This window comes from Diadema setosum, chromosome 1 (genome assembly GCF_964275005.1).
Source record: "Diadema setosum chromosome 1, eeDiaSeto1, whole genome shotgun sequence".
Taxonomy (NCBI): domain Eukaryota; kingdom Metazoa; phylum Echinodermata; class Echinoidea; order Diadematoida; family Diadematidae; genus Diadema; species Diadema setosum.
Window position 1 is genome coordinate 41,975,466 of NC_092685.1, and position 20,475 is coordinate 41,995,940.

At 37.6% G+C, this 20,475-nt stretch overlaps 1 protein-coding gene across 1 annotated transcript; it reads left to right on the forward strand.

The window, feature by feature from the left end:
* The first annotated feature begins 4,064 nt into the window (after nucleotides 1-4,064).
* On the forward strand, nucleotides 4,065-5,198 carry LOC140230742 (E3 ubiquitin-protein ligase TRIM56-like). Its single transcript, XM_072310882.1, has one exon. The coding sequence runs from the start codon at nucleotides 4,065-4,067 to the stop codon at nucleotides 5,196-5,198; it is 1,134 nt and encodes a 377-aa protein (XP_072166983.1).
* The last annotated feature ends 15,277 nt before the right edge of the window (nucleotides 5,199-20,475 follow it).

The window sequence follows — 20,475 nt, forward strand, 5'->3', positions numbered from 1 at the left end:
AAGCAGAATATAAACTCAACCGAACAGGAGAGCGGAACTTCACTAAACCAGACGAAGATGCTATGGTGTAATTGCCTCTTAAATTTCATATTGACCAGAAGACAGACTTTCGAATGACACAAATAGAAAATTTTTAACTTGCCTCCTTTTATTTTGAATGAAACAATGTCTTACATCGAATTATTCTGCAGGTAACGACCACTACATCTCATGCAATCCTTACCTCCCTTGAGAAAGTCTCAAAAGCCGTTGATAAATTTTATCACACTATTGGTGTTTTCCTGAACCTCTCCAAGGCTTACCATCGACTATTATCCGGCATCGACTATTATCCGGAAGAAGGGCTTAGGAGTGGTTCAGGAGTTATACCTCACTAACCGCAAACATTTTTTTTTTTTTAAATCAATGGTCTTACATCTATACGAAATCTCAACTGTAATATATCTCATAAGGAAGCTTGCTTGGACCTCTTTTATTTGTTCTTGATAGCAACGACATGCCGAATTCGTCATATGTTAATGTTCTTTCTTTTTATTATTTGCTGATGATTTTAACGAGATTTATCTCACTCCGATCGCAGTGTATTGATTGATACTTTAAACAATGAATTGATAGAAGTAGTTCAATGGATAAGAACTAAAACAGTAAAAATAAACCTTGAAAAAAAAACAACAATATGTTCGTTTTTTAGTAACTCCACTAATGGAAAGTTTACCAAGGAATATTTTTCTGGAAAATGCAGTTATAGAACATGTCCCCTCAATCAAATTCCTGGGTTTGATTCTTGATGATGAACTCACATGGAATCTTATGATTATATAATTATACATGTCGCATTGTTTCAAGAAGCTTATAGCTGCTATGAACAATGCTGAACTTTGTCTCCCTAAAAACGCTCTTTTGATATTATACAGAAAAAAAACATCACTATATCACTTGTAACGGATCATGGCGATGTCAAGCTGATGTTCTATTTCGTGAAAGTAGAATGTTAAAGATCAATGATGTATCTTGAACTATAGTATTCAATCTTGTATTCAATTCCATGTCCGTTAAAAACAAAACTGTGCACTCATATCCTAGTCGGCACTTGCCTTTGATTAGGACAATATTTTTGCCAAATCTACTATCTCTACCTCTGGCCCTATTTTTTGGATGTTTCTTGATAACGGTATAAAAAACTTTAAGTTTTCATACTTTCACTTTTAAGTTAAGTAATTTTTCAGCAATTTCTCTATTCTGTAAGCACTAATTCAAGTTCTGTTTTTTTATTATAGTAATTTATCTTCTTTTCCCCTCTCTAACTCGTTGGTTTCGTTGATTTTTGACCCTCCAACACCTCTTCCTTCTCCCTTTCCTCTTCAGTCTCACGTCCTTCCACGGTTACACCCCTTATTCTCCGCTCTTTTCTTCACAAGAGAACTGCCCTGTATTTGTTTGTTTAAGTGTGTGTGTGTGTGTGTGTGTGTGTGTGTTATTGTCTTTCTTTCCTTTCTTATGGCATTTGCCTCGTGTTAATTCGGCAATTAGTTATTGTTTATGAGGAGACTGCACACTACAAGCTCTGCTCTTTAGCAGTCCCCTCCATTTCCAATCAGTTGTGATTTTGAATTTGTCATTAAAGACTTAAATTGCATTTCAATTTTTAGTATTTTCCTTGATTACAGTAAAGTGTGCATTGATTTTGTGTACTTATGTTTATTCAAAATAGTATTTACAATTGCATTGGAAATGAAATAAATGAAATGATAACGAAATGAAATGAAATGAAATGAAGTGACGACTTTTTGTTTTTGTGCACGATACTCTGCAGTGTTGGGAGAGATTATGTGTCTTATGATATTGACTTTTATGATGTTTTGTCTGAAAACGAATACTTCATTAACTTGCTTCTTATCATCAATGAAATCATACAGCAATCCTTCAGATCGTTAAATTATCAAAAAGGTTTTGATACAGTATTGGTATGTATACTGTGAAGGCAGGGAAGTCTTTTTATGTAAAAAAAAAAAAAGATCAGTTGACATTGTTGCATTCTTTGACATGAGATGTTATGTTCTGTACATACATTCATTCATTCAAGTGGAATGTATAATGAGTGAATGGAAATAAAACAAAACTACTGAATAAAAGTACCAGTATGTGGATTGTATAATACTATTCATATTATGTGGCGTGCTTGTGTGTGTGGGGGGGGGGGAGGGGAGGGGAGGGGAGGGAGTCTACAACAAGGAGAAAAGAGGTGATTGAAATCCCAATTATTATTACTTTTTAGGGAACACTGGTAAGAGGATTTGCCTGATGTGACACCACTTATTCCACTTGATAATGGAATTTCGCACCGTTTGTCATTGCCCGCCTGCCTTGCAATATATTGTTCTGTTCGAGCTTCATCTCTCGTCGTTGGTGCTAATGGGCACGAGGATTTAGTGTAGTCTGCACGTACAGACTCTTGAACACATTGTAATCTCTTGATCATTATTGGAATTTTGTAGTTTTTCTCCAATTTATTCTAACAGATTTACAGTATCAACATCACAGTAATGCATCCATAGCAGTGTAAGATCAATATTCTTCCTTGGATACCGATGAAGATATGTTTGATAAAATAGTGTCAGAGCTGGTGAAAAAAAAAAGAAAATGTCTAAACATGCTTATCCGGTAATAAGAAATGTACATTGTGACTCCTCATGTGAGAAAAGAATAGGTAAATGGAAAGACCTCTTCTCCATTAATGATGAAACAGTTCAGTGGGATGTTATTCATATGAATAACTATAAATGTACTGTTGAAACACAACTTCGTTCCTTTTATTTTAAGGTTTTTCATGATGTTATTGGTTTAAATGCATTCTTATTTAAGATTAAAAAAATACAACACCCAAACTGTATGTTTTGTAGTCAAGAACAGGAAACTGCTTTTCATCTATTTGTACACTGTCCTAAAACACTACCTTTATGGAAAAAATTATTTGATTTCATAGAGGAAAAGACCAAAAAGCTATATACCTTTTTGCCTTTTAATATGATGTTTGGTGTAAATAATGACGTAGAATTTTGTACATGTATAAATTTTTTATTTCTTTGTCTTAAGTTTTATATACATAGATGTAGATTTCAAGGTTCAACTTTGAATTTTGATGCATTTATGGCTTTAGTAAAGTATAAACAGAAAACTGAATATGCTATAGCACAAAAGAAAGGTAAATTACAATGTCATTTGAGGAAGTGGTCCATGCTTTTGTAATGGTTTCATAATCTCATAGACATCCATCTTCTTGTGTTATTCCATTATGGCAGATAGTTTAATGTGACTTGTTTACTGAACCCTTTTTAATGTTATAGGCTGGACATTTGTACATTGTTTATATTGTGAGTTTTGTTTGTTTTGTGGTTGCATAAATAATAAAAAGAGGAAAAAAAATATTCTTTATCCATCATCTATTCACATGGATTGTATGTCAATGGATATAAGGAACAAATAACTTATTAAAGAGTTTATAATATCTTCATAAGATATTCATGTTTTCATTCAGCCATCGGGTTTTTTTTTTTTTTTGAAAAGAAATTTTCTATTTCTTTTCTTTTTCGATATAAGAAGCAAAAAAAAAAATCGTATATGTGTGTGAAAATGTAAATTTAGAAGAAACCGGAAAAGCCAAAATTATGACTGATAAAACATCAAAGTGGATCGACGGTTGAAATTGTTTTGAAATGACGATTAATGGATGATACACATTCAGACAAATCTATCTGCATGGGGAACATAAAGAGACATCAGCATTTTTACCTGAAATGGTCTGGTTTTAACGACTAGTCAAACAAGAGTATATTACAACTGTTACACGGAGCGCTCTGTGAGAGAAGTATATATCAATGAATGGTCTATCCCGTCGTGCTTCTTTGCACGTTAGGCCTCGACGGAGATGGGTGTGTATTGCGTGCACGCGACGCACGCAGCCATTGCACACGACTTCGTTGTCTTCAGTAGATGAGAGGGAAACGGAGCTCCCCGTTGCTCTGACTGCATAATGCGTATTTAGATGTCAGTGGTGTACCGAAAATATGGCGGCATCGTCACTTCTAGAAAAGATTGGAGATTTCTTGGAGTGTCAAATATGTCTGGACAGCTTCAGAAGGCCAAAGGTTTTGCAGTGCTTGCACACATTCTGCCAAGACTGTCTTCTCCGTATGGCGCCGACAGGGCATGATGCGGTGATATGCCCGACGTGTCGGGAGGAGACCCCACTACATGGTGAGGGTGTGGCTGACCTGAAGAACAACTTCGTGTTAACTAATCTTCTAGACCTTGTTACATCCATCCAGAAGCCCCTCGACGATTTGCCATGCGGGGTTCCTAACGAGACCACATACACCTGCTCCAACTGCGAGGATAACTCGCCTGCATCCTCCCGATGTTTAAATTGCTGTGAATTCTTGTGCGTGGAATGCGTGACTGCTCACCGCCGCATTAAGGCACTCCGCCACCATGTCATGCGTGATATTGAGGCATGGCTGGCTGCGGGGCAATGCATCCGAAGCCCCGGGGATGGGGAAGAAAACACAACTCTCGTCTATTACTGTCCCGAACATGACGACAGAGAGGTAGGTGTGTATTGTGAAGCCTGCGAGATGGCCATTTGTAGTGAGTGCGGACAGACTGACCACGCTCGTCCACCCCATCGTGTGGTCACCCTCAACGAAGCAGCTGAGCGCGAACGCGATCAAATACGCCTCATCCTCGCCGACTGCAAGCGGAAACTTGGCGTCTTCTCCACAGCAATCGAATGTACGGTCCAGATCGCCAAGGACCTCCAGCGCCGATCGGACAAGGCGCAGAAAGATGTCCAGCGAAGGGCGCGGGAATTTCTGACCATGATACAGTCCGAGCAAGCCCGCCTCATCACCACCTTGCACAAGACTAAGGAAGACAAGGAGAGCGAAATGGCGGCACACATCGATGGACTCCAGCGCATGGTGGATATTCTGCGTAATATGATTTCAATGGCGGAGGGCGTACTAGCACCAGACAGCAGCACTGCAACCGTGTTCTCCGCCAAGACCCAGCTCACATCTCGCCGCCATGAGCTCGAAAATATTACCATTCTCAACGTACCAGCTGATCTCAGTTCTCTCAAATTTGAGCCAAATAATCAGACAAGAATTCAAGAGGATTTCCTCGGCAAAATTAAATCCTGATCACGAATCTGTATGAAAAAGTGGCGTATGCATCTACTAAAATATCTCTTTTCCTTTCTCCACAGCAATGAATACATATTCTAGCACGTGTACTTCGTATTTGCAATCCATGTAACATAGCATCGAAGCATTCCGTTTTGTTTGTGGGAGTCTGGGCTCTGACGCTTGGTGGTGGTAAGGAAACCCCGTTATATCGAGTTTGATTATAATATTGAGGTAGAAACGGTGGTCCCACAAACATCGTTATAACTGGGTTTCACTGTACAATGACTTCCTTGCTACTGTATTGTGCTCTATAACATGAAAATGACAATCATGGTGAGGCAATCGATTAAAAAAAAATGTTCATGCATGTTCTTCTGGTGTGTTTAAATCGACTGTATGCCGTGAAAAAAAAAAGTGACAACGACGCTGTATCATAAGAAATGGTGTTGCACACCTAAAATTTGTAGCTACCATGCTGAATGCAGTTTCATGTTTGTGCCAACATTACTGTGCATCAAGAAAATAAGATAAAAATTAATCATGTGATGTTTGGATAATGTGACTATAAACTGACTATTGACGTGCGCATGCTGTTATTGTGAATCACGAGTGTTTAAAACTATAGTGAAACGATCCGATGCGACGTGTGGTTTGACAATTAAACTCGTGTAAATATTGAGCGTTATGTTATGATATTTGATTGTGTGACTACCTTGAAAAGAATAAAATCATATCTAAAGTAGGCCAAAGGCTTCCATGGCCATCATTTCGTTGGTCGAAATTGACAGAATATCTATAACCTTAAAAGGTGATTATATCATGTAATTATTTGCATAGTCATCAGTACTCATACCAAAGTACTCTAGGATGTGTGTAGCGTAACTTTAACGTTATTTTAATCAAGATGATTATAGAATGGTAGTTTATAGTTGTCTGAGGTGGTACATTTAACGTGCATCGAAGACCGAAGTGAGCTAGTCGTTTTCTAACGGAAGTAAGATCATTTGGTTTCACATATCGAATGATCAGTCGGATGTTCACCTCGGGAAAACACTAAATTTGAATGACTCACCCTTGCAATGAATATGGATGAATTTTCAGGGCACGGCAACTGATAGCCGATAGGTGTACTCCGTATTCTGTTCACGCACCTTACTCACCTTTCTCCGTCCCTCCCCCTTCTCTTCACCTTTTTACTGCTTTGCTCTATCTCTTCCTACCTCCCTCTGTTTCTTTCTTTCTTCCTTTCTTTTCACACACACACACACACACACACACACACTCTCTCTCTCTCTCTCTCTCTCTCTTTCTTTCACCCTTTCTCGTGTTATGCCGGATTACACTGTGTTTTGAAATATTCCTCAAAAGACCAAATCACCAGAATCACAAGATATTCAATTGACGTTTTCCAAGTAGTACCTTTGTATTTTTTTAAACAATTCCAGGATGCTTGCATTGGTTTTTGCTACGTCAGGCAAGCCTAAGATAAGCTCCTCCGTTGTCAGGAAAAGCTTTTGGCATAAACCGGTCTGATGAAAATTAGAGCTACTATGCCCAACATTCCACGTCGCTGATCGCTCGTTTTATTTTGTTTACGGTTGTCATAACGTTTTCAATCATGCCAATATATCGAAATAAGCCCCCATTTGCAAGGATATTCACGCTCATACCACTCATTATCATAGCGACGTATGCAGTCACAATAGTATGTGAGTGACAATTTAACCTATCATACAAATTGATGTTAATTTAAATCCACACATAAAATGACACTTGGCTAAACTACTTATTCCATTATGTCCTGGCAGAGAAAATGCAAAGAAATGAAACGAAGAAACGAAGTGTCTTTACAAGTTGATGATCTGTTTACCACAGTAACGTGTTATGGTGGTGTAAACCGTAAGTGTGAATAATGTCATTTAGCAACTTAATCATGTCTATGACCGTCTGTTATATACGCTGCATGTAGAACTAAGGTATTGCACCTTGCAAAATTTGGACTCGAAATATTTTAGGTGCTATCAAGGGGGAAGTTGTCGACTGTACAATGACCTCTCTTACTTAACATGATTAGCATGCCTTTGGGTATACAGGATTGTTCACCCCGTATAAACTAGACCTCGATTAAACAAATAGGATATTGCGGTGAAGGTTCTATACTAAATGATAAAGTACAGCATTTTTTTTTCTTTTTGTAATTTGCACATTATTGTTATATTGCCTTAAGGGAATGTTTTATATGACATAACCTATCTAAAAAAAATACTAAACGTAAATTAAGCCAGTCTATACACGAAGAATGTAAGAATCCATGTTTTATTCGCTGGAAGTACTCTGTATAAACTTTCATGCAACATGGGGCTCCAGCCCCTTTTACACTTTCACGGATCGCATCACGGATTACCACGGATCGTCGATCCGGGATCATTCGTACTGTTTCCTGCATGACCGTATTGACTCCGTGAAGTCATCCGACATTATCCTTGATCATCCGGCATGTCCGCGGAAAAAATTAAGCTTGCTTAAGCCCCTTTTACACTTTCACGGATCGCATCACGGATGACCACGGATCGTCGATCCTTGATCATCTGTATTGTTTCCGGCATGACCGTGTTGACTCCGTGAAGTCATCCGGCATTATCCTTGACCACCCGGCATGTCCGCGGGAAAAATTAAGCTTACTTAATTTTTCATCCCGGACATCACGGATGGAAATCAATACGAACTCTTCCTTGTTGGCACCGTCTACTCCGTGTTGAAGCCGTATTTCCTCCTTGTAGGCACCGGCTATTCCGTGTTGCCTCCGTCCTCATTCCGGGACAATCCATGAAGACATCGGGACGTCCGTATTAGCATCGGTTCCATCCGGGATGAGAAATTCGTGTATTTGCCAATACAAGCTCATAAAGTCAATGAAATTTGCTCACATCTTCTCCTATCAGTACAACCATTAACCCCTCATACTGTTTGAATATTTGTAGCCTGAGAATCTTCAGTGACCCACACACATTTCCTTGATGTGTTTTTTTTTTTTTGTGTGTGTGTGTGTGTGTGTGTTTGTTTTGATATGTCTTGTTTTGGTTTCCTTTGTTTATATCATGATGTTCCCGCAAAATGAGAGTGTGCAAGAAGAGATTTGCCTGATGTCGACAAGCCCAGACGTATGTAGGCTGCTGTAGATTTTCTGGTGTGCTTGTTATTAGCTCTGGAGGCATGTTGTCCGATAATGGTAAAGTATTAAAAGCAAAAGTAAATGTCATCTGTCAACAGTTTAGGGACATCCGTGTAAAGACCGGGAAGGGACCCAGTTGCATCCGTGCTCTTCCTGATATTCGTGTTAGCTCCGTATCGTTTCCGCTGTGGTCCGCGTTCGTTTCATGTCTGTCCGTGAAGGCACCGTACTTGTCCGTGTAACCTCCGTACTTGTCCTTGTAGACACCCAGTTGGGATCGTATTCACACCGGCATTGAGAGGAAAATCGATATTTTGCATGCCGGAACACCACGGATGACGATCCGTGGTCATCCGTGAAACAATCCGTGAAAGTGTAAAAGGGGCTTTAATTTTTTCATCCCGGACATCACGGATGAAAATCAATACAAACTCTTCCTAGTTGGCACCGTCTTCTCCGTGCTGCCTCCGTATTCCTTCCTCGTAGGCATCGGCTACTCCGTGTTGCCTCTGTACTCATTCTGGGACAATCCGTGAAGACATCGGGACGTCCGTATTAGCATCGGCGCCATCCGGGATGAAATATTCGTGTATTTTGCCAATACAAGCTCATAAAATCCGTGAAATTTGCTCACATCTTCCCCCACCAGTTCAGCCATCAACCCCTAATACTGTTCGTATAGTGGTCGCCGGAGAAGCTTAAGTGACCCACACATACCTCCTTGCTGTTTTTTCTTCTTTGTGTGTGTTTTGATTTGTTTTGTTTTGCTTTGTTTATGTTTTGATTTTTAAGAAAAATGAGAGTTTGAAACAAAGAGATATGCCTTAATGGTGTCAACAAGCAGAGAAGTATGTACGCTGCTGCAGATTTCTGGTGTGCTTTTTAGCTCTGGAGGCATGTCGCCCGAGAATGATAAAGTATCAAAAGCAAAAGCAAATGTCATCTGTCAACATTTTAGGGATATTCGTGTAATGACCGTGAAGGGACCCAGTTGCATCCGTGCTCTTCCTTGATATCCGTGTTGCCTCCGTATCGTCTCCGTTGTGGTCCGCGTTCATTCCTTGTCTGTCCGTGTAGGCACCGTACTTGTCCGTGTAGCCTCCGTACTTGTCCGTGTAGACACCCAGTTGGGATCGTGTTCACACCGTCATTGAGATGAAAATCGATATTTTGCATGCCGGAACACCACGGACGACGATCCGTGGTCATCCGTGTAGCAATCCGTGAAAGTGTAAAAGGGGCTTTCGGATAGTGTATAACAGGTTTTAGGTACCACGATTTTGTATGGCGATCTATACATACATTTATAATCACCTTTGTAGGACTAAGATCACTAACTTATATAACAAGATGTGTACAAAGCCTTCAAAACTTATGACTTGTTACTAGTGCAGATTCAGTGGTATCCCAGAAAGCTACATCAATATAACGCAGGTAATTTTAGTATTCTGGTTTACTACGCCGTTGTATATACATCAGTGTAGTTTAATCGGGTATTCACCTTTCGTATATTTTGAATTGAAGGGGAAGATAATCATGGTCAGTATCAATTTGTATTATTTTATCCTTGAATTAAGGCAAACTCTTAACAGTTATAGTTCTTGTTAGCATATAGTGGTCTTAATGAGCTCAGTGTAAAGATGTACAGAAATGAATTGCTATAGGACTGCATTACCATCACAGTGTAAGCTGACCATAAAAAGCATTCCATACTGTGCTTGACACAATGCAACAATTACGTCATACAGATAATTTTTTTAATACATAAAAATTGTATTACATTTTTCTTTTTTTACCTTAGCAAATTAACAACGAAAATGGTTGAATTTTGCGAACTTTCTCCAATAGCTTATTATTGGTGTCATGGAAAATGCTGCACACAGTGTCATGCTTATTTCTTTTCCACAGAGTGTATAGCATAATTTATTATCGCTAAGTTCTCTTGTTCTCTTAAGAGAAAGGGACATGTCAAATTTTAAAAAGATAAGATTTAATATAATCTTTGTTGAAAGATTGCACAAAAATTGATAAAATGATTTATGTTGACGTGCAGTTAAAGTATGATTACTGCAAATTGTTGTATCGTCATCGATGTAAAGTGTTTGGAGGAAGTATTAGTAATGTTTGTGTATAAGGAGCGGTGTCACACGAGACCACGGTTCTGGATCTGTTTCCAATTGAAATAAAAGAAGGATACACTTGAAAACATGTTTTCTTCTTCAAAGTCATTCTTAATGTACACGTATGTATGTATCACTCGTGACAACCCAGAATAAAGTCAGTATGAGTCATTTTACGTGTATGTAGCTTACTGCGTGAGGGTCAAGAGAAGAAGTTTACGTGGGGTTCATACTTTTAAATGAAAATTAGTTCAACATGTATGACACCTACACACGCAATGCACCCGACGTGTATGAGTAATATGTATACAAGGTCCTATCTTTGCGTTATGATACTACTACATGATTTACAAAAAGAGGAAGCGCGAGAGAGAGCGTCCATACATATACGTGCGTGTGCGGAGAGGAAGTTTTGTACAATATTAGATAGACCACTATTTTTTTTCCAAACTAGAAATATATAAAATACATACATTCATTTACAAGTCGATCCGAGGCCTCTTTCTGATGAAGAAACTGCAATAAAGTCCATGTTCTCTGCTCTAATCCCTCCCGAAATTCCAATACCTCATTACCGTTCTTCCTCTGACAATCATGATCACTCTGCATGCACCCAAGTGTTGTGAAAACAGTCGAAATGTGGCTTCGGGAAAAGCTAATAATCATACATCAACCCGAAAATATGGCATCTCTATCACCGCATGACTCAACATCTTCGAACGTGACTTGAAAACATGATTTTGACATTCAATGTAGAATAATATTGTCTCGGTTTCTTTAATATTGAGGTATCATTGCCTTTTGGAACAAAATTGAGTGGGCCAATAGGTTCTGACGAGGCAGAGATAGATCAAGATATAATTACATCGTTATCCCGTCTGCAATCCGAATGCATGGTGGGTAAGGTAAATTCATACGTGCAGGTACAATGCTTCGATGTCTGAAAGCCCGAGTTTGGACATGGATAGGGGAATTAAGTGTAATAATTCAAAACAGGGGAGCAATAAAATATTTTCTTTTCTTTTAAAAACTTCGTGTTTACAGAAGTCAATAGAACAGAGTAACAAAGGCAATTTGTATTATTTTCAAAGCTTAACTACACATGTACTTTGATCGCAACTCGGGGAACAGTCCATATAATTTCATCGTTGATTTACTTCAAATACCTAACAACATTCCTCTTTTTTTCTTAATCTCAGTACCATAACGGTTTTTCCTCCATAAAAATTCCCTTTTCGTCTTAATGCTTCTCTTGAGTCCACATTTTGTCCACCTAACGTCAGCAGTCTGCATATTTCTGTGTAATTTCTGTACCCTTTCTGGCACAAATACTTTCAATAAAACACAGTCTGCAGGAATATGCGCTTCTTAGCAGAATCTGATTTGTAATTGTAGAATAAATGTAGATATTTCTATTATATATATATATATATGTATATAAATGAATAAATAAATAAATAAATAAATATATATAAATATACATATATATATATATATATATATATATATATATATATATATATATATATATAAAGTGCATGTGGTGTCTTCTTTCTAAAACATGCGCTTTCCTCGCCAGGATAAAGCGTTTTAATGCCATTTTAGGTTTCAATCTCATATATATATATATATATATATATATATATATATATATAATGTGTGTGTATGTGTGTGTGTGTGTGCATGCGTGCGTGTGTTTATCACCAGTGGAAGGAGACCATGAGGAGACCAGGAAATTTATCATGCTGTACAGTGTAGTTCAACACCAACAGTGTATTTTCAAAGCACACATTTTCGGGCACCTTGCCTTTGACCAACACGTGTGGTCTATATACGAATTACATAAAAATACATTAATATAAACATGTGTTTGTATTGTGGGTGTGTCTTATACACAGACATTTCATCGGCAATACGCGAAAGGTCTTACTAGCCTTCATGGAAGATGATTTAGCTTTTTTTCTGTTGTTGTTTTTGTTTCTAGCTGTGCAAATAGAGGGAAATGGTTTCGCGTTAAAAATTATAGGCCTACATATTTTTCTTTTCGTCTTTAAAAAAAAAAAAATGTACAATGTTAAACAGCAAGGCACATTCACTGCGTGTTCGTGCAGTGTTGGCAAATTTGATGACCAGGATGTTAATGAATAGCTCAGTTAAAGAGGAAATCCACCCCTAAAATTAATAAACTTCAAAAGAAAGAGAAAAAATATTCCATAAAAAAAAACCGATTTAAAAATGACAAAAATTGGATAAGAAATAAAATATGACATTTTGAAATTTCACATTAGTTTTGGAAAACATTTCTTGATCAGTCCTTATGAATATTTATCTCAACAAGTTGACAATGTCATGCTCTCACAATTTCTTATTCATTTCATATACAGAAATGACAAAAAATTTATATTTCAGCTGCATAGATATAAAATTTGTCTTTAAACCACCCAAAGGAAAAAAGAAGAAATGTTAATATGCTTTTACTTGTATTAATTAAAAACAAAAATTTTCCGAATTTCATATATAACATAAATGAAAAATTGTGAGGGCATGACTTCATCATTTCACTCATATGAATATTCATAGGGACTGGTCATGAAATGTTTTCCGAAAAATTGTGAAATTTCAAAATGTCATATCTTCCTTATTTCTTATCCGATTTTTGTCATTTTTATATCATTCTGTAGGGAATATTTTTCTTTTTCTTTTGAGGTTCATTTATTTTGTTGGGTGGATTTCCTCTTTAAGCATGTCCTAGACTTCCTATTCTGAATTATCTTCCTTTGTGTAGTTGCCTAAGCTTTTATGTGTGCGTGAATGTTTCATGATATATCAGTTTTACAAGTTTCAAGTTTCAAGTTTATTTTCCACATCTCATAAAAAGAAAAATGAAATCAATGTGATTTCATGTGAGCATAACAAAAATGAACACACAGAAAAAACAATCAATTACAAAATAATGCACATGTATAAAAATCAGAGTTTGTGACTCGGGATATGTGGCGAGTGTGGAGGGGAACAGCAATAGGCCATTGACCTTTCGAGGCCGAACCCCATAGACAAAAAATAAAAAAAGAGAGAGTCATTTAAAATAATGATATCATAATTAACAGTTATCAATTAAAGCATTACAGAATAATTAACAACAAGCACATAAAACAATTACAAGTACTAAATGCACTTACAGAGGACAAAATAAGACACAGATTACAAAACAAAAACAGTCTACAAAACGGGACATCATGTAGCACTAAGCCAGATAGGACTACACATCTATACAGTAATTTGAAATAAGCTGTAACTTATATTTTCTTCTGAATGATGCAAGAGATGGACTTTGTTTTAAATCAATGTTTAAACTGTTCCACAATTTTGGACCTAAAAATCTTATACTACTTCTTGATATCTTATATCGGTAAAATGGAACGTACATATTGCACGAATTTCGGGTTTCATAAAAATTTATAGATCTATTAAATGCAAAGTAAGAGCTGAAAATTTGAGGTAAATAACCTTTAGAGTGTTTATACATAAAACTGGCTACTTGAGTCAAATAGACATCATTTACTTTGAGCATATTCAACTTCTTAAAAAGAAAATCAGTAGATGTTAAAAAAGCTGAATTCGTTATAACACGGATTGCACGCTTTTGCAAAATATATACTCTATTCGTTACAAATACCACGCGGTTTGGTCCTGTTACTGTGTGAGATAAATGTAAATACATTTCACTGAATTGCAAAGGTATTTCAAACGAAAAGTTCATAAATTATGACATATATATATAATATTGTAGTATGTTCACGAAGATCACACGTAAACATCATACTGGGATCATTATCCAATAGAATTGGGTGAACTCATTGACGTAGTTAAAATTGTTGTTGGGGCAAACGCCACGCAAAAAGAAACAACAGCAACAACATTTAGCAGTTCTCATTGCATGCGGTTAGTACATGTACTTCAACATGACTGACTTCGCGCTGGCGAAAAAAACAACAACAACAAAACAACAGAAACAAAAGCAAAACGAAACTAAAACCTCAAAACCAAGCGGCATTGACAAAGCGAAGCGTGCTTATGAATAACAGCGTGCGCAATGGGAGCTTTCCTGCCTTCAAGGCGCCTTTTTCTGCCGTTGAGGCGCCACGGACACCAAGTGGGAAGCGCCATGAACAGCAAGTGGCGCCACCGTCACCAAACTGTTGTGTACCCCTGCTTGCGCGATTTCGAGGGCATTTGAAGAGGCAAGGTGGCCAGCGGGACGAAGTCGCAGAGCGCCAGCTCGGAAGGGCTCGCTCCAATGAAAGCGTGTTTTGAAATGTGGTATTCAGTCACGTCGCACTGTTTGGCACTCGCACGTACGTACAATGGGTATAGTAGTTTCACGCTTTCTCCTATTGCAGTAGGCAGCCAATGAGAAGGAGCATTGTCGTGTTGTCAAAGTAAATGCCCAAGCTGACGACCAAGGCGTCCCCTGTTCGCGGACGGACGTCCGAAAAGTAAGAAGAATCGACAGGGTTCGTAAATACATGTACTGGAATGAAGCGCGACCACCTGCTAAACCGTATTACATGCGTACATGTCTATGAATGGACACACTTCGTGCTGAAAGTGTGAATCATTCTCCGTAAAAGTCGTCGAAGCGCAAGTGGGCGGCTGTGCAGGAATTTAAAGAGTTCTTACGGTGACCTCATAAAAAAGTGAGTAAATTATATGTTTGAAAACATGCGTATTGCTGCAGATGCGTAGCACGAATTGTGAAAGTAGACTATGAAAGTGAAACTACTGTCACTGCTTAGGAGAATCTAGCTATTCACCGGTTTATCCGAGGGACAGGCGTCCAGTGGCAGTAGCGGCCGTAACTCTCCCGGTCAGTAGCCCGACAGCGACTGGGCTGTGTATAGTTACCCGGTCAGGTGAGTGTTAGACTGCTGATCTCGTGGCCTACAAATTTGTAGCTGTAACAAGTAGTGGGTCACGGTATCTTTCGTCGCAATTAAGTGGTTTACACATTTAATACTTGATCTCTTGTTAGACTACTTGTCATTGAAAGTCACAAGAACTTGTGAGGCTGCAGAGATACTGCAACTCTGGAATTCACTTCGTCGAAGACGCTCTGTGTAAAACTAAATTTCCAACATTCTGACACAATGGACTTTTTATAGCCTAGGGCATAGACGGCGGACCATTCTAAATTTATATTTAAAGAAGCAGTTAAGTGTTTAACTAAATTATTCCAGAAGAGAGGAATGAGCCCTAGCAAATTTATAGAAGATTACACTATCATAGTTTTTCTTACTGAGGATAAAAATGCATACTGTGTGGAGGTACATTGACACTGGCTTGTGTTTCAGTAAAATAATATTGTAACAATCACTTTCATAAATTCCTGCGCCTGTAGCCCTGTTTGCTCAATAGTAGACCCTATGTACTTCAGAAATGTTTCTTTTAGTTACTGATCCACTCCATAACTCCACAAGTAGTAACATTTACAAGTTTATTTGAGTTTATTTGTACAGTTACTAACTAATCCACTCCATAACTCCACAAGTAGTAACATTTACAAGTTTATTTGAATTTATTCATTGATAGAGTGTTATGAATGTTTCACTAAATCATGTTGTTGATTAGGGATAGTATTAGTAGGATCAAGTCATTAAAAAAAATACAGACTGTAAATAAAAAGGAGATGAAATTCATTTTAACAGAAAGACTAATAAACTGCGAAGCATTCAACTGTGTGAAGGAGCGCCCCGGGGTTAGTGTATAATGTACGTGTACAATGGTTGTAGGTGCAGTAGAAACATCATACATTTGTACATTCAATTGAATGTAACGTTTGCATGTTATTGTTAGGACTGAAATCCTGTACTAGTACTCTTCACTGAAATTGTACTTCCTGATGTATGTTATACCTCTTGGAGATGAGAAATTAAATTATCAGCACAATGTGTAAAGTTGTACCAAAAAGATTCATGTACAGTGTGTATTTGCCAGAGTAGCAAAATAGTTAGTAGAATTGGTCTTTGACTGTCCAAAATTAAACAGAAGCTTCAAAATGAGTGTTTAAAACTCAAAGATGGGAAGGGGACCATGAGAAGGTAAAAAAGAGTCATGTGATAAACTGAGGTGCTGTTACAAGGTTTCTTTACCAGGACAGCGAGCACTTGATAAGTCACTCCTTTAAGCTTAAAGTATACACATGACTTTATGATTTCTTTGTCCAGAGGCTACAAGGTAAAGTTTAGAATACTGATACACAAAACATTTCCCTGCCATTGGAAGCTCATTAAAGAAATAACATTCCATGTACATACACTGTATAGTGCAAAGTAAAAATTTCACAGATTGCACAGTAGAGTGAATTTTATGTGGATGTATGGCAAGTTATCATTTGAATTATAGAGCTGTAACTGGAAAGGTTTAAAACGGAAAGAAGGGAAAATCAGTAATTCTTTATTCTGAATGTCAGTGCTTTCAACTCTAGAGATGAATGTCCAACAGTTGATACATCAAATTTTACTGTTTTACTTTCAATCTTTGCTGTAGATAGCACATTATTTTTTGCAATATTTGGGCTGAAATTAGTTTTTCCTTTCCCTTTTAAATACTGGATTCAAGCATCAAACTAGAAAAGGTTACAGGGATTTACATGTATAAAAAATGCAATTTCTCTGTCTTATTTTTTTATGTCCAGTGGCCATGCATAACTCCTAAAGAATCTCAAGAACCCTCATGTTTTGATATCTAGAGCGAGGAGGTTTGCGTGTCCACACATTTTTTCTCTCTCTGAGATGTCCCTGAATATTTTTTAATTGAGTAGTTCCAATTTGACAAACCCCAATTCAAACAAGGTGAATACACTGATTGAAAAGTTCTGCCTGAGACAAGTACATGTATATAGCTCCTTCTGACAATAAATGCCTTTTCTGTGCCATAATTGTTACTTCCTTTTCCCTCTTTGCTGCATTGATGGTGGTAGCCCTCCAGAAGCTCTTTGTTTCCAAAACAAATTTCTTGGGGGGGGGGGGATGGGAACTTCAGGAAGGTGTGTTTGCTCTGGGGCTGTGTGCACATGCCTTTTTGGCAGAGTGGTGATACTATTTAGACTTTGGATTATTTTTGGGACAGCAGATCAATACTGTTGGTTTTGGGTATTTTGTGTGAGTCTGCCTTGAAGAATGGAGGGAGGGACCGGTGTTGTGTGTGGCTCATAGTTTGCATCTTTTAAACCTAATGATAAGCTTGGCAAAGGACAAGACACAATGGATTGTGTGATGTCATTCTGTGGTCAAAGAGCCCCTGTGTCATTCATGGTTTTTCTTTGAATGAATTGTAACAGCATATGCCATAGAAGATTTTAAAAATTTCATTCAAGTAAAGTTGCATTTTGGTCACTTAATTTTATTTCTGTTAAATGTATGTAGAAATGGTGTAACTGAAGGTATGAGCTGGCCTTGTAACTGCTGAAGAAGTACAGTGCTGTAAATGATGGCCACTTACAAAATATTTTGTATTTGTACTTGTTGAATATCTTGCAAGGTGTGGGCAGATTTGTACACACAAGTACATGTGGAATGATCAGGTGTAGTCTGGCAACAATTGAGAAGAAGATTACTGTATACATGTAACTTTTTATGTGTAACTTTACAAGTTACGTGTATGCTGCAAGGCCCATTTGTAACAAATTTGGGTGTTCTCTACAAAATGTGTGTATCTATTCCAAGGTGTGACCAAACTTGTGTCAGGAATTTACATAATTTGCTAGTCATCTGTGATGTAATAAATAGACAGTCTGTCAGTGTGTCAAATTTCATTCATTGTCAGCTCTCATTTATCATCTTTAATGAATAAGATTTTGTCACAGAAAATTGTGCCATCATTCCTCTTCTCTGAATTGAACAATTCACCACTGATATTTTTTTCACACTTCCACTTCCTACTACTGTACAATGTTGTTCCTTTCATCCATTGTGTACAATGCATATTCCACATTGTCCCCCAGGAGAAACACAGACTTGCAATTATCCTTTTTCATGGGGGTGGGGTTAAATCAGCATTACATTTATAATAGAAAGATTTCATATGCATGTTTTTGTCTGTGTGTTTGCGACATGGTTGAATACATTGTACTATCGTATTTCGCAGCAAACAGTATTTTTGTCATACGTAAAAGATACAGTTGTACATCGAATGAGCCACACAGATGAACTGTCTTTTGTTCATTAAATGATTGTTACAAGAAGTGCAGTCAAATAGCAGTCTCTGTGTACCGTACGAATGGCAACAAAATGTACCGTAACACATCAAAGCTTGGTGAAATATAATTGCAGGTACAATCGCGTATGATTTGTTTTGTAAACTTGGTTGCTTGGGAGGCAATGGATGCTACCACTGAAGTGATACAGGCAGCTTGAAATCCCCTTTGAAGATTTGTAGGCAATGAGAATAAAGATTGACTGGCCTACTGTATAGGCACAACTGTGCTGGCTCTAGGGGACTTGAACCAGGGACTTGAACCAAGGACCTGAGAATGAATAGTCTGTGGTCTACTGAGCCATATGGACGCTAGTGTGGACTTTTTTCATATATTCAAAATATTTATCTCCCAACCATTTAATAACCTGTCTCTTTTTTAACCCATCAACAGAGTCCGTAAGGCAAATTTGATATTTTTTATTGTCATGAGTTACATGAATACAGTATATCAAATGATATCTATTGAACATTGCATTAAAGCAGTGTAACATCAACTCTACACCAATGTCAGATACTGTACATGTGTACATTGTACAAAAGGTGTACAGTACAAGTGTGCTGCAATTCAACTTATAAAACCATGATCTATCACTCTTTGAAACAATGCATGATCAAAATAATGATGAGTTGCAGTTATTATTTTTTACCCTTTTTCATTTTATAATTCTAGGCAAGGTACATTGTACACATTTGAAATGTACGTGTATGCCTGTGTTGTACCAAACAAACTTTTTTAGATGAGTATACACTGTATGTGCAGGTTAGGCATTTACAGTACTGCATGTGGATATATACCAGTGAAAGTACACACTGATATTTCTAAAGCATTCCTGGAATGTTAGTGATGCAATACAGTAACTGTCTTGTGGCCAGCGCACATGTGAAATACAAAGTTCTTTTGCAATGAATGCAGACTTAGTTTTTTATAGCACCAACATTGTACAGGCTAAGCTCACTTGGTACGAAATAACACTGAAAAACTGGGCTTTATAACTGTAAATAGGTATTCAGACCGTGGCAGATAACTATGAATAGAACCTGTTTTTCATTGGCTTCCATGGCTGCTGATTTAAGCCATACTGATCATAGTACGCACTGTAGATGTGCTTCAGTGCCCTTTTTTGAACACGAGACAGACCTTTTCAGCCCAAGTGCCGATGAATGTGCATTTAGGTTGTCTGTTCAGCAGGCCTCACCGCCAAAAATAAAAAAAGAAAAGAAAAGAAAAACCCCACTTGATCACAAATTTTGCCATCTGTACATGTGTAATTGTAATCCTTTATATATTGAAATGATGAGGGTAATGGGTGTTTTTATTACCGTTTTTTGAAAGATGCATGCGTGAATGGGGGGATCAGTCTTTGATCTATTGCAACATCTAGATTTTATTGAGCCGTGCATCACACAAAGCTACAGTTACTGCATGGCAGTAGAACATGTGAAGTGTTTTTTATGTCTTAATGCCCGGTGGAATGTACAGTGTGAAGTACTAGCCGCGTTGTGTTTTACGCTCACTGCTTCCATTTCTTCTTTAATGGAACTTTGAAGTGGACATTACTGTTGGTGCAATACAGCATTTATGGCAGTAATGACAAATATAATTGTTTTCTTCAACGAAATGTGCATTGCTACACAGTGATAGAATGAAACAATGATGAAATATCCCAGTGTGTGATGTTAGAAATGTTGAAAATTGCTAAACTCATTGTGTTTTTTTCTTCTCTCTCTCTTCATCCAGGTTTTT